Source organism: Mya arenaria, chromosome 5 (assembly GCF_026914265.1).
Source record: "Mya arenaria isolate MELC-2E11 chromosome 5, ASM2691426v1".
Taxonomy (NCBI): Eukaryota; Metazoa; Mollusca; class Bivalvia; order Myida; family Myidae; genus Mya; species Mya arenaria.
Genome location: NC_069126.1, coordinates 50,978,727 through 50,992,740, shown reverse-complemented (window position 1 = coordinate 50,992,740; position 14,014 = coordinate 50,978,727). Strand labels below are relative to the sequence as shown.

Genomic DNA, 14,014 nt, shown 5'->3' with positions numbered 1-14,014 from the left:
TACCATCTTCTTCTATTTATTTGCATTGTAGTTTCTTCTTTGATTTTAAGAGATAACTCGTTCCCATTAACTTTCTTATTGACCAAATGATACGAAAATATTAACTTATTCCATTGACGTTTCAATGATCATATATTTAAGCAAATACTATGGATATATATACATGTAAAGCAATAGCACCTTGATAAATGTTTCTTTTTGTCATTTTGTTTCTTCCGGGTAACCAACATTGGAACTTGTTTCATATGCAGAACACTTGGTCAGTGTATTTAAAACATAATGAAAACATTTCTGTTATATACATAAAACTTTTACCAGAGGTATGGTCATTGTCTCATTAAAAAGAAGACACAAAAATAAGATGCTGTATCTCTAAAAATGCTCAGTAAGCCTTTCTTCTAACGTAAGTATAACATTAGAATCTGAGTGTTTTGATTGCAAAAAAACTGGCCAATATACAAAATGTAATCACTGAGGCATATCTTAGGATAGGGATTATATTAAATATTGCCCCTGATTCAATTGTCTTATTGTTCACAATGTCAAGTTTAAAGGCAGATAACTTTGTCAATTTAATTCTATTCAATATCAATTAGACTTTGTTTAAACGAGCGGAGACATTGTCTAACCATATTCCATTGATATTGTTTATACTGATTGTCTCCATGAACTCTAGGTCGAATTAAAAAAAAAGATAAATGCAGATAAAAATAAACGTCACTCATAACATACAATATAATATTTATTTAAGGATTAAAATTCGACATGTTGCATTTTATCGGGGTATGGTATGCAATGGGGCTGTCCGAAGGACTCCACCAACATTTTGAACTGCGCCATTGCATACCATACCCCGATAAAATGCAACATGTCGAATTTTAATACTTATATTTACATTCATTTAAATCTACATTTCTTACATTCCTACATTGATTATTCAAGAGCATTTTCTCTTTTCTTTCTCTCGGTGTTCTCAACGGTGGGTAAATTAGAACAGCTATCGTAACCTAATTGTATACGACAATGAATGCACAGATAAAATAGTTCCTTATTTATATGTTTATTTTCTATCTTTTCAAGGTCAAGAATATTATGAATACGTATTTTTGCATACAATGTGTGTTTTCGGTCCGTTATAGTGGTGTATTAAAACGCAAAATCCCGGGCGTTATCGGTAGAAAACGGTCATTATTCAGTAAATTCACGTGCCGTTAATGCCCGGTTTTTTGTTTTACATATGCGCTTTCAGGGCCCGCATCATAACAATGAAGGCTGAGCGACCTGGTTTCTGACCGAAAGTTGGTCAACGATGCAAACTTTTGCACAAAAACATATTTTAGAATATATAATGTAGCTGCATACAAATACCAAAACAGGAAACAAACCACAAAAGTCATATAACTTACATATTTTCTGCTGAGTTGTCTTTTCCTGGCAAGCTGATGTGTTTACCAAATAGTTTTTTCTGCAGTTGTTTTGACTATTAAAAGCACTAAATTATGTCTAAAACTCCTCCGAACTTTAGTTATTTCTGTCGATTTTATTCAGAACATACGACTTATATGGACATGATTCCACTATGTCGTATGCAATGAACAAAGAAATTTCAAATATTTTTTTTTCTCTGATGCTGAAGATGCTGTACATTTTATCAAGAACATGTTTACAAAATTTTCAGGCTTACATTAGTTATCAAAACAAATAATGGTTAAAGTAGGACTGAATAGGTAATTAATTGATTACCCAATAGGTATTGTGTGTAAATAATCCCAGTAATCCAGTCACTTTTCGAAAAACAACACTTTCAAAACGAATGAACACTGCAAAAAATGGCGTCGAACCAAAATGCAGCTGCCGAGTTATGTTGCGGCCCGAATCGAGCTTAATGTAAAACTTTTTCAATGACATCACTCATGACGTCATACAAGCACCCGTTATAGAGGTTATTTTGAACTAACTGTTTTTGCATTTTCGTGACATTTAACAGCATTTTTAAACACAAACGTTTCTTCAACTGTTCCATCCATCATGAAATTATCTACCTTAAAATCAATCAAATAATCGTTGCTTATTTTGTTTTAACTGCTTTACTGCAGATTTCAGTTTTGCATGTTGCCAATAATTGTACTACGATTTCATTAAAAAAATAGTTCCGTAGTAAATATGCCCCGCCCCTTAGTATTATTGCGCCCAATGACAGGACAGAAGTATCGAACAAACGCACGTGATATCGATGGGAAATGCCATTGCACTTTATACAGATATAAAGTGCAATTGATAAACAACAACCATCGTTAAGGAATGAAGTGTGAATGAAAATATATACTCTTAGACGGCAAAAATTATAGAATAAGTGTTTGTCAGTGTTATTTCATCATTATGGTAAACGATTATATTACATTAAATAAAACCAACAGATGATTGATATTAGAATATAAATTTTCTTTAGGATATATGCTTCATTATGCAAATAAAGCCATGAGAGGTACGACACACCGGTAGAAGCCTTTCTGCACTCAGTGAAAGTACATCTAATGCCATTCTTTGTCACAACCCACCATTATTCCGCCCATAGTGAATGAGTATGCGTGCATTTACCAGTTGTAGAACGAAAGGGTCGATACATAAAAGGGCAATAACAAACTTTAGACCTCAATATACGATATGTTAACTCTTTAGTTTAATTTGAACTAAATGAATAAAATAAAAAATAAAGTCATATGTTATCACTTAAGTTTAATCTGAACTAAATATATGAATTATAAACATTTTCTTGTATTTAAGTCATAGTGATCTTAATATTGACCCCATGTGAACAACTTCACATACTGACGCACATCGCATACAGATTTCCTGACCCTAACACATGTACATTTTTTTAGAAACGTGCACAACAAATCCCATGCTAACCATGCGTATTTTAATATAGTCAAGGGATTCAGCTATGCCGGGCACAGTCAATTTTTTAATATTCCCCTTACGGTCCATGACCCTGTCTCATATCATTACCACGATATGAGTGACAAAATAGTTTCCATGCGTTTTTTTTCAATTGTTCAAAGGCCATGGTGAACATTCATGTAAAATTCCTTTTCTCTGACTCTTATACCTTTGCAGGATACATGTTTTAGATTACGAAAAAGCAACCCGTGCAAAATTCACTAATAGTGTTTGTCTTCAACATTTTAAAACCATTTACTGTATAACATGTACAATAAAACAGACATAACGTTGCCCGTTATGTACGTATCTGACATTTTCAGTAAGCTGCAGTCAATGTCCCACACAGACGGAACAGAAGATGACAATGATGGTAGGTTGTTGCATGTTCATGACCGCCAACAAAATAGCAGGGATATTTACCAAGTTTTAAATAGTTCTATTTGGATTATTAATCCTTTGGGTACATGTACATCAGAAGTTATCTATTAAACGTCAGACGGGATCGGGATGAAAAAGACTATATGAAGGGCAATATATTAATTCTCCGTTAATGAGAATCACAAAATAACTGTTTGCAGTATACCAGCTGTATTATGAAATAAGCAAATTTTAGACTTAAGGACATTGATAAAATTTATGAGTTTGCTACCAGTCTGATTCTTTTATTTACGGTTACATGCTACTATGAAACTTTAAAAATGTCAAAATATACACTTAAATATACCTTATATTAATTGACATGCCAAAAGGCAAAACAGGTGTATCTTACCTTGTATGAGATGTGGAAGGTGTAACGTAACCACATGCGTTTATGTGTTTGCTACATCACTCAAAAATACCATTGCACGTATTCCATACTTTTACTAAAACTCAGATTTAGGGATATCAACCCTTAATTCAACTGTTTTTGTAAACAATTATAGCAAAGGTATAGATATTTTTTAATTGTATATTCACATACACAGCTTATTACACATGGAGTAATTTCATATGTGATTATTAAACATAATAAGTATGGCGTAATTTAGCTGTTTTTTTTCTGCTTTAGAGAACATGAACACGATTTCTTTGTATGATTGATTATTACAGTGCAAGATAGCTATATGCTTACTGCATTTCTATTGTTTGTACTTTTCTAAGTACTCTATACATGTATTTAATTGCGGTTTATTTAAGTTTATTTAAAAATATTATTTTTCGGGGAAGTTTTTTAAGTAAACATAAAATCTTTGATTTTGAATATTGAATACTATTGATTCAAATGTAACTAACACCTCCTTTCTCTTAAAGAAATGTTTTAATCTTAGAATGTGATACCTCTCCACTGGCGCAATTTCATGCGATTATTAATTCGTCAGCACTGAACACATTACACAAATCGTTTTAAACAGTTTGATGCCTATAATTGTTTTGTAACCATTTTAATCATTGTATTCTTTGCTCATGTATATATATTTAGGGTGCTTTGGTACAAAACATGTCTTATTTTTAAACTTAGTATCAAATTAACGAGAACAATTGCAGGATAGATGAACACTATTTCTGCTTATAGAAAATCCTATTGCAACGAATATTACAATTTCATCGACGGTCGCGAACATAACCTAATGCAACTTGACTTAACTGTGCTTCCTTACCGACCCTTGTTTGATCATCCTAAATTGCCTTGATCATGCCTTATTTTGTGATTGAATCCTCACGATTTTTGGTCAAATGTTGTTAGAAAATGTGAAAGAGGAGGGGAGGTTTTCAAGTGAGATTTCCCTTTTCACCAATATACTAAAATGTGTTGTTGTTTTTTAAGAAACATTTCAACAATATTGAGTTCTTGAGCAAATTTTCATACGGAAGCGTGTTCATGAAACTAATACAATGGATAAGTTACATGTACCAAATTGTTATTAAGATATTTGCATGTAATTTGTTTATTGAGTGTTTGTCAACATTATGACGTTATTTATTTTTCTTCCTAACAAAGATGAAGTGATCAATGAGTTATATGAGGGCGGTGATGATGTGCAGGACCGCACTAGAAAGGCGGCGGCCCTTCAAGAACAGCCTCATAAGAAAAAAGCTGTCAGCATGTCAAGCGGGGTCGGTGAATTATATGCTGTCGTAAATAAAAAATCAAAAGGTAATTGTTTGAGCATGATTAGATTATTATGTAGCTAAAGTAGGTAAAGTAATTTCTATATACTATATATTACTAGAAAAAGTTACGAGAATACAGTGTTTTACCATAACTTGAGAAATGATATATTCAAAATATAAAAAATGATATCGACCTAGATAAGGTAACCTTCCCATAATATTTCATTCAGCCAATCAGAGGCGTTCTTTTGACTCGCTGAATGTAAAAAAGTTAAATTACTTTATCCGATATTTGGCTGGGATCCAAGCTGTACAGCTGGACCTTTACTCCCGCAAATTTTAAAACTCAGACAACATGGTTGCGATGATGTTAGCTCCAGGCCTGCCAAAACTAACGATAGTAAACAACGCAACGTGAAAAAATGAATTATATGTATATTTTTCTTTTTAAAAGTCAATGTACCTCACCTCGGACGAAATATAAATTTTAAGTCATATTTAAAGGGTAATGCTATTGACTGAGATATAGATATTTATATTAGAAACTCTAAAATAAATATTTCCTTCCTGCATTCAAGGAAATTCGATAGTGTATATAAACACATACTTAATGAGGTGAACATTTATTTTGAGTAAAGAATATTATTATATTCGTATAAATACGTCTTATGGCTTTAATAACTATTTCTTGGTAGGCGAAACGTCATCGGAACAACCATCAAAACTAAAAAGGAAAGCCAAGGACAGCGAAGGTAACTTCCTTTTGGCGACTGGAGTGTTTACTAAGTAGTATTGGCTTGCACATGTTTAATCGCAGTTTTAGCAGGATTTGTTGGAAGTTGCAAAACAACTTCTGAACATAAAATGTACAATTATAATATCTTACAATACAACTGTATTGAGTTCTTGTCCAAATGGCCGCCATATTCATTTTTTGCTTTGCATATTATGATATGACCATATTTACAACTTTACCGTGGATCAATTCAAGATTTTAAATTGGGTGATCACTGATTGAATAAAAACATATTTCTAAATCAAACCATGTGCGCAAGAAAAAGTGATTTGATTAAACGTTTAGATTTAAAAAATAAAAATAATTTAAACCTACTTTATATTTCCAATCGAAGGCAATCTTGTGAATTATGTAAACATAGAATAGGTTCCCGTATCTGGACGCATGTACGAACAAATATTCCATACTTTTCTTGTTTTTGTACGAGTCCTATGTGCCATTTTAAACCCACAATAAGACAGCAATGCGTGAATTAGTTATGAATGCAATTCGGAAAAGGTGTAACATAAGCTTTTAAAACAATTCAGACTCTTCCCTCGGCTTTGGTGAGTTCATTTGTTTTTACAATTAGAGAAAACAAATAAATGACCCGTTCAAATAGGCCTATTGAAAGCTTCTTAATACCCATCTACCTTATGGTAAAAAACCTACAACATTGTACTTCGAGCAACAAACCAAAGTTTCGAAATTCTGACTTTAAACCTTTAAATGTTTTCAACTTTTTGTGTTTATTGTGTTTATATCTTATATAAAATATCTGAAATGTGTGAATGCTACAATTTCAAAACTATTACAAGATCGACAACAGTGAAAAAGAAGGCAACATTATAATACGGGATATGCTTTGACGCGTACAGATCTGACAGTTAAACGGCTCACATAATGTCATTATTTTAAATTTTATATTTATTGATCCGCAAAATGAACAAGTCTTGAAATATAATTCCGTCGTGTAAATAGCAAACTCATCATTGGAACTAAATATTGAATTAGTTTTGCCAATTTCATTTAATTCACGTTTATTGATTACACAAAAATCACAAGAAATAGAAAGTTTTGACATTAAAGTTTACTGTTATTAGGTATAGGGAGTGGAATAAATGATATTATTATGATTATGCACACGCTTTATTTATATTAATGTCTGAAAATGACACAAGTATTTCAATTTGCAATGTTTATGTGTTAGTCGCCATCTCGGTAAATAAAACTTGAAAGGTCGGCAAAGGAATGATATCACACGAAGTATACTTTTGTTTTAAATGAAATGTTCAAAATATATAACTGCTGTATCTATTCAGCTGATCAATTGCGCATGAAATAAACCATATGCACTTTAACAGTGGTTTATATCAACCTTAGTATTCCATCTCTGTAAAATATATGAACCAATGTTGCCAAATATATCATCCGCATGAAACTCATTAAATATATCTTTATGAAGGAATCACAAACAGTAAATGGGTATACATATATTTAAATGGATGTTGGGATAAAATGTTGTTTCAATTATTATATTTTTTAAAATGTAATTGGATTTCAATACGCGCAAGAACTGGTGCTTTGCGAGATGAGACATATGGCGAAAGTGTTTCTTATGGGGTCTTCGCACATTGGCTTCTGTGATTGGTCGGCTGGAAGTGTCTGTGGTCTTTTTGAGCTTATTTTCCGATTATTTTTATATGTCACTTAAACTTACTTTACTAAAGAAAATATAGTGTCGGGTAAGATGCAATACCTTTAAGCCTACTGTACAAACTGTGCTTAACCTGTTGATGATTGGCAATACATTAGTATTATCCTATAAAGGTTGAATGAAATTAGACTTTAATTGTGGATGACTTATATACTACGTCTCATAGCTAGTCGGTATATATTTTAGATGAATACGAAAACACTGAAAATCCACGAGGGGCGAATGGTGTCGATAACCATGTAAATCATGATGTGCCTTTGGCAAAGGAAACAGCTAAGGTTTGTGTTGCTTTATTCCAGCGAATCACTATTCATTGAAAGTCAGATAAATTACACGCTTTAAATATAGCACTGAGTACGAGCCTCTTGCATTATGATAGGCTTAGCCATTTTACTGAGCACGACAATATATGACCGTGATACCGAAATGTTAGTTACTTTGATTTTCTTTGTTCATTTCATATCACATGTAGAAATATGAAACTTGTAATTATATTATTATTTGTTTTTAAACATATCATACAAAACTGACGTACGCACGATCACGACATGGTAAAAGACATTTTGTTGATAAACAATAATAAGGCAGCTAGTTTGATCAAGTCAATATACTATGGATTCCATTTTATCCTGTCACTTTCATACACATCGAACCAAAAACAAGGTGCCGTGTAAAGTTTAGTTTATTAGGAAAGTAAACCACGAGATGTTTATCTACAGTCAGTTGGTCAGGTGACCACGAAAACGGACATTTTGCTATTCTGAAATGTCAGAGGAAAACCACTTCTGATGTTTCAGTATCTAATCAATAGTCCGCCAACAACCGACTCAACAATCACTCGCCCATGTCCCATCAATTTGCATAATAATGACACTGGCAAAACAATCGACCAGAAAATATTACCCCGCCCGCAAGTGTTGGAAACTGTGCAGCATTAAACAATAGTTAATTCTATTTCTGTTGTGAATGACAAAATCTCAATTACAGCAGAAATAAATTTTCTCCCACCTCAGATAAGTAGATCAATTAATTTAACCAATCTAGAAATTCTTATCTTGCCCACGGGCGAAGATAAAATGCCCGTTTGGAACTTCTTTTAATGGTCACCACATTGTAATTACCTCCCTTGTTGAAGACTGTTGTCTGTAGCGCATCATGGAAACTGTCTTGTGGCAATATTTAGAACGCTAGTTAATTATTTCTCGCTTCAAATGTCACCAGAAAACAGTTTTCAAGCACCTTTCAAGAAATAATGTTTCACTCTTCTTAGAACTATTTAAAGACCGATCAGACCATTTACTTACTCTGAATCACTGCGCGAATATCCATGACAACCATGAATTATCGCATATCCGTACGCAATTATTTTCACTCAGCACAAAAGAGTTCCAGCAAAAAAAATACATTTTTACTTAATTTTGTTTAACTGAGATGGGAGAAAAAGCACCTACCAAAGCAGCTCGTGTAAAATAGGTTCATCCCGACCCTCGCGCAGGGTGTTTTGCGGAAACTCGGTAAACCTCGTTTCCGCAAAACACCCTACGCTCGGGTCGGAATGAACCTATCTTACACTCTCGGCCATGGAAGATACTTATAATCTCTTTGCCGGTGCAGTTCTGAACATCCAAAACAATCAAAATGAATTATATCCATTTCTATGTGGCGATTGTTTGTAAACACTCGTGATCCTGAACCATGCCATTTGTACTGTACTCGGCGACTTGCGGAATAATTGTTACATCGTCAGATTATGTATTGTGACTGATTCATGTTTATGCCCTTTTAAAAGCGTTTTCATGTTTTGATTTAATATTGACGTATTAAATTGCAATGACTGTGACTATAAACGTATTGAAAAAGGCTAAAGCTGTTTTGAGAACTATTTCGGGGCGATTTAAACATAGATACCGAGTGTGATGACGTCAACACGGAAAAAACAGTTTTCACCCATGTTTTAAAGATTCTTAATAAGTTTACGGTTATTTATTGTGTTTCAAAAAACAAAGTAACAGGATATAATTCTTAATTAACTGAACACAATTACTTCCATATCAATTGAAAATGATCTTAAAGGTTAGCTTTTGTGATACATTTACTATGACTATAACTGTGGTGGTGTTCCTATGTACAATTTTACAGTATACAAATTTTGTGTGTCGAAAATCTCTTAACATATCGATAAATTGCTTTAAACTTTTAAAATAGAAACCTTTTGACTTTTGTGTATATAATTCAAAGGTCAAGTTCACAGGCATCACCACTGTATTTCTAAATAAAGCATACAACTGTACTCCACATATATCATTTATGCATTGTTTAAAAACAAAAATAAATTATAATTTCATTTACAAATGTTGACCCTGTATCCATGTGATTTGTTAGGACACCTCATAGAAGCTATATGCAAAATATTGACATTCGAGCGCAAAGTTAAAGCTGAAGCGAACGTACTTATAGTTCAATATATAGCTAAAGTGTATCTATTCGTGTTACAGCCAAACAATAGCCTTTGTATGTATCTGTCTACAATGTAACATGACTACCAGACAAATCACAACAGAAGACACCATTCCTTTAACAATTACACTACCTAAGTTTAGACTGTCAAAATTTATACATCGTATTTGGACAAAAAATGATTAAAATATAGTCGGTAGGTGTTCTCAGAAACCTTTTTTTATTTTACGATAATCGGTTAATAAACATGCAACATTATCAATTGCGACTATGATTCATTTGGATATCAGTTAGACATGAAGTAAAACTTTTCAACATTCCTACGATGCATTGCGATACGGTGAGTGCCATCATAAATGCACTCTCTTGGAGACAAGTTCTTAATTGGCAGAGAAATGGTTTCAATTGATTTTTAATATCATCATACTGCTGCTAGGATTTACTAATAACTTAGGTAATAAAAGGGGTTGATTGATATAAAATATATAGTATACGTCATGAGTCTATATATATTACAAACATTTGAGAAATAGCAAGTATCTAGCGAGCTAACTGATCTATTTACTTTACGATATCAATAGTGTATTTTATTAGGACAAGTGTCTGATTTTTTTTTTTGCATTTTATCATTGATTTTCTGGTATTCATAACAAACAATACACTTAGCTGTTTCATGTGCATCTCCATGTTAAATGTATTAAGTGCTAAAGTCACATCCGGTTTGATGACGTCATAATTTGTAATACGTCAATACGTGATAGTTATCTGCCACCGATAACAAGGTAATGCATGTGATAAGAAAGACCCTGTGTCTACTGTCTAATTGCTATTATATTTGTATTGAGAATAAATTATATATATTAAAAAAATACTTGTTAAACCAAACATCTGTAATTATTAAATATATAGGAAAAAATTGCTTTTCAAGATTACTGTCCATAAATATACAATATTATATTTAGATCAATTTTTGAAAAGAAAACGATTTTGTCTAAATAAATGTTATAAACAATCAATCAATACACAACCTGATGATATACATTATGTTGTAGCTTTTTGAAGCTCTTATTACTGGCCACGCGCATCTTCAAATTACCCTATTATTTTTTTATATGTATTGTGTATAATGCATTATATGCTGAGTCCATATCTTTGTCGTTAACGCAATAGGTATGTCACACAGACTTAAAATGTCACGGTGAGGTTTGCTAGCCTTACAATATTTATTTTTTACAGGAGAATGTAAACAAAGATGGACTGGTTTATGAAGAGTTGACTTTTTCAAACCCCACAAAGGAACAACAGCGTATAGTCATCCACGGCTCAGATGAAATAACAAAATACGCAGAAGTGGACTTGACCAAGACGGCAAAACCATTACGTGAAAAAGACGAAAAAAAGATTAAATTGCCATCAAAATAATGAAATAAATATCAAAACAGCATACTGCATGTTAAGAAATGCTTAAACTAAAATGGTAGCCGTGTTCCAAAGAATGTCCAGAAAACCCAAACAATGTAGCATTCAAAAGATGACAACTTTGGTTTTTATGTTGACATATTACGCCTAAATTTGATACATTCTTTATATTTTATATATATATTTAAATTCCTTTACAATTATCTTTCTAAACTTGCGTATTGGATATTGTCCCCGAATGAAATTTCAGAACCTGGTTTCGTATTCTGCTGTCGGCTGATTATTGTTTTCGATTTTGTATTTGTCTAATATTCTTTCTTATTTTTGTCGTAATTTTCACCTCGATATGTTTTCTTCTCCAAATGTCCATATTTAATCTCATGCAGATTTTCTACGGGACATCGTTTGTTTTAGTTTCTTGTGGACAATATTTGCGAGTTTTGACATGAATGTCTCTATTTCTTTTAATATTTATATGAAAAACTACAGAAACAGGCTTAGAACCTAAACGTTTAAACATAAACCCCGTTCAATGGCAAAGAATAAACGCCAAAGACATGGAACACAAAAACAAACAATCACAAATAAGAAACATGGAACAACAACACAATACTCCACAAACAACACAGTACATATATACAATATAAAAAAAACTAAAGCTAGTTATCCACATGATGCTATGATATTAATTATGTAATTAATGTGTATTTTGGTTATTTGATACTGTTTTATGCAAGGATCACCTAAACCCGTACTGGCTTGAATAAAGACATAATTAGTATCGTCATCGTACAACTTATTACATTTAACCGGCTTTTGTGAAAATAAAATGTTTGTACAATTTTACTCTTAAATTCTTCTCTTATTTTCCTCATCATCAGCATTATTATCAGTATCGGAATCAGCATCAGTATCATCATCCTGCTTCCGTGATCGCATATCAGCAATCTCCAGTTCAAAAACGGCGACCTTAAACGAAGTGCACTTGTATTGACTATTGCGCGTATATTGTCACAAAAACAGTTACATTCGAAATTTAGTAGTGTGCCAATAAGGTGGAACAATTTTGTAAATAATTTGAAAAAAGTGTAAATAAACAAAATGATGCATAACAAATGAGCTTATATTGAATACAATTTGAACATGAATTTATGTGGACTATAACCTCCAGAAGAAACACAAACCTTTGAAAATTATAAAAGGCGAAACAACGAACATGAATAAGAAGCCTACATTTTCGTATGGATCGGCGACCGAAAAAAGTATATCCATGTCTCGTTGACAGATTTGACGGAACAGAATTAAGTCAAATCTAGTGTAATGGGCAATTACAAACGCCCCTCAAGCACATCAATCTATAATATTGTTCTACATAGGTGACCAATTAAAGTGAACTTCGCTTAGACATAACAAAATAAACATTCAATGTAACAGCAATGATCGGCCTGAAGAATTTCAGAGTACTTGATGCAGTAAAGGTTATATACTCGTGTAAATTGACAGAGGATCGTTCGATGCTGACAACTTTTGCGACTACGCACGGGAAATGTAACAATTTAAGAATTCCAATCGGTCTGGGAAATGCCTCAAAGTTTCTTCAATCGGAAGACGGTCAACATTTAGGAAGGTCTTACTGGCGTAGGGTCTATTGTTGACGACGTAATTTGTTACTTATCTTTAAAGGCCGATCATTTGAAAATATCGAGCAAAAATCTACTCAGAATTTTCGAAAATAACCCAAAATCTACTGTGTGTCGAATAATATATTTCAACCAAAAGTGCAGTATTTCGGTCTTCAAGTAAGTTCAAGCAGTCTTTTCTGCAGATCAGGGCAGTAAACATTCACTGCAATTGTTTCCCTTATATGTATCATCCCCCCATGTTCGTGCAAAAATGCGATTCCCTAAAGAAATACGTATAGTTAGTTTGGATTGCATCTGAAAGGTAAAACAAGCGATTACACAGGCGCCAATGTACTCAAACTTAAGGACGCCTGAAATCATCGTCCATTTTCTAGTTTTAAGGGCATTGACAATGTATACCTGAAATAATGCCAGCCGAATGCCAATATGTCAAAGGAACTCACACAGGTTTAAGTGCATTTGGCACAGATCGAAACGTCAGCAAACATATCTATTGGTTTAACATTCAGGCAATACATATATGACATGAACACTGTATTTGAAGGCTATTTTAGACAACATCCTTTGGTTTGCGCTATGTGCCGCATCGCCAATGTTACAGAGAATAATGACGCAAGTAATGTCTACTGCTTAAAATAATAGTGATCAGTATTTTTAAGAACACTTCATTATGTATTAATACTTTAACTAAAAAAACAAAACAACATATGTTAACTTTTGACAAACAAGGAAGTATAGTAGTCTGTCTAATATTGAATATGCCCGTTGCGGGGCTCAAACACACGTCCGCCAACCGCTTGAACAGCGCTCTACAGACTGAGCTAACCGGACGGCTGGTTCTTTCTGACAAAGCAAGCGATCCATGCCTGGTATATTTTATCGGTCCACATGCGATCCCCGTCGGACTTATTTTCTGGCAGGTTCTGGCATATGACATACAAATAGTGGCAACAATATTCTTTTTTTAAT

General features: G+C 33.0%; 1 protein-coding gene across 4 annotated transcripts in view; it reads left to right on the top strand.

The window, feature by feature from the left end:
• Window positions 1-12,223, top strand: part of LOC128233765 (hemicentin-2-like) — a 43,451-nt gene extending 31,228 nt beyond the window's left edge. For 2 of the 4 annotated variants that reach the window (XM_052947609.1, XM_052947606.1), the window contains 5 exons: window positions 3,264-3,313; window positions 4,922-5,077; window positions 5,730-5,786; window positions 7,713-7,804; window positions 11,220-12,223. In XM_052947609.1, coding sequence (XP_052803569.1) covers window positions 3,264-3,313; window positions 4,922-5,077; window positions 5,730-5,786; window positions 7,713-7,804; window positions 11,220-11,405 — 541 coding nt within the window. In that variant the 3' untranslated portion in view covers window positions 11,406-12,223. The remainder of the gene's footprint in view (window positions 1-3,263; window positions 3,314-4,921; window positions 5,078-5,729; window positions 5,787-7,712; window positions 7,805-11,219) is intronic. The other 2 variants (XM_052947608.1, XM_052947607.1) reach the window with 2 other exon arrangements.
• The last annotated feature ends 1,791 nt before the right edge of the window (window positions 12,224-14,014 follow it).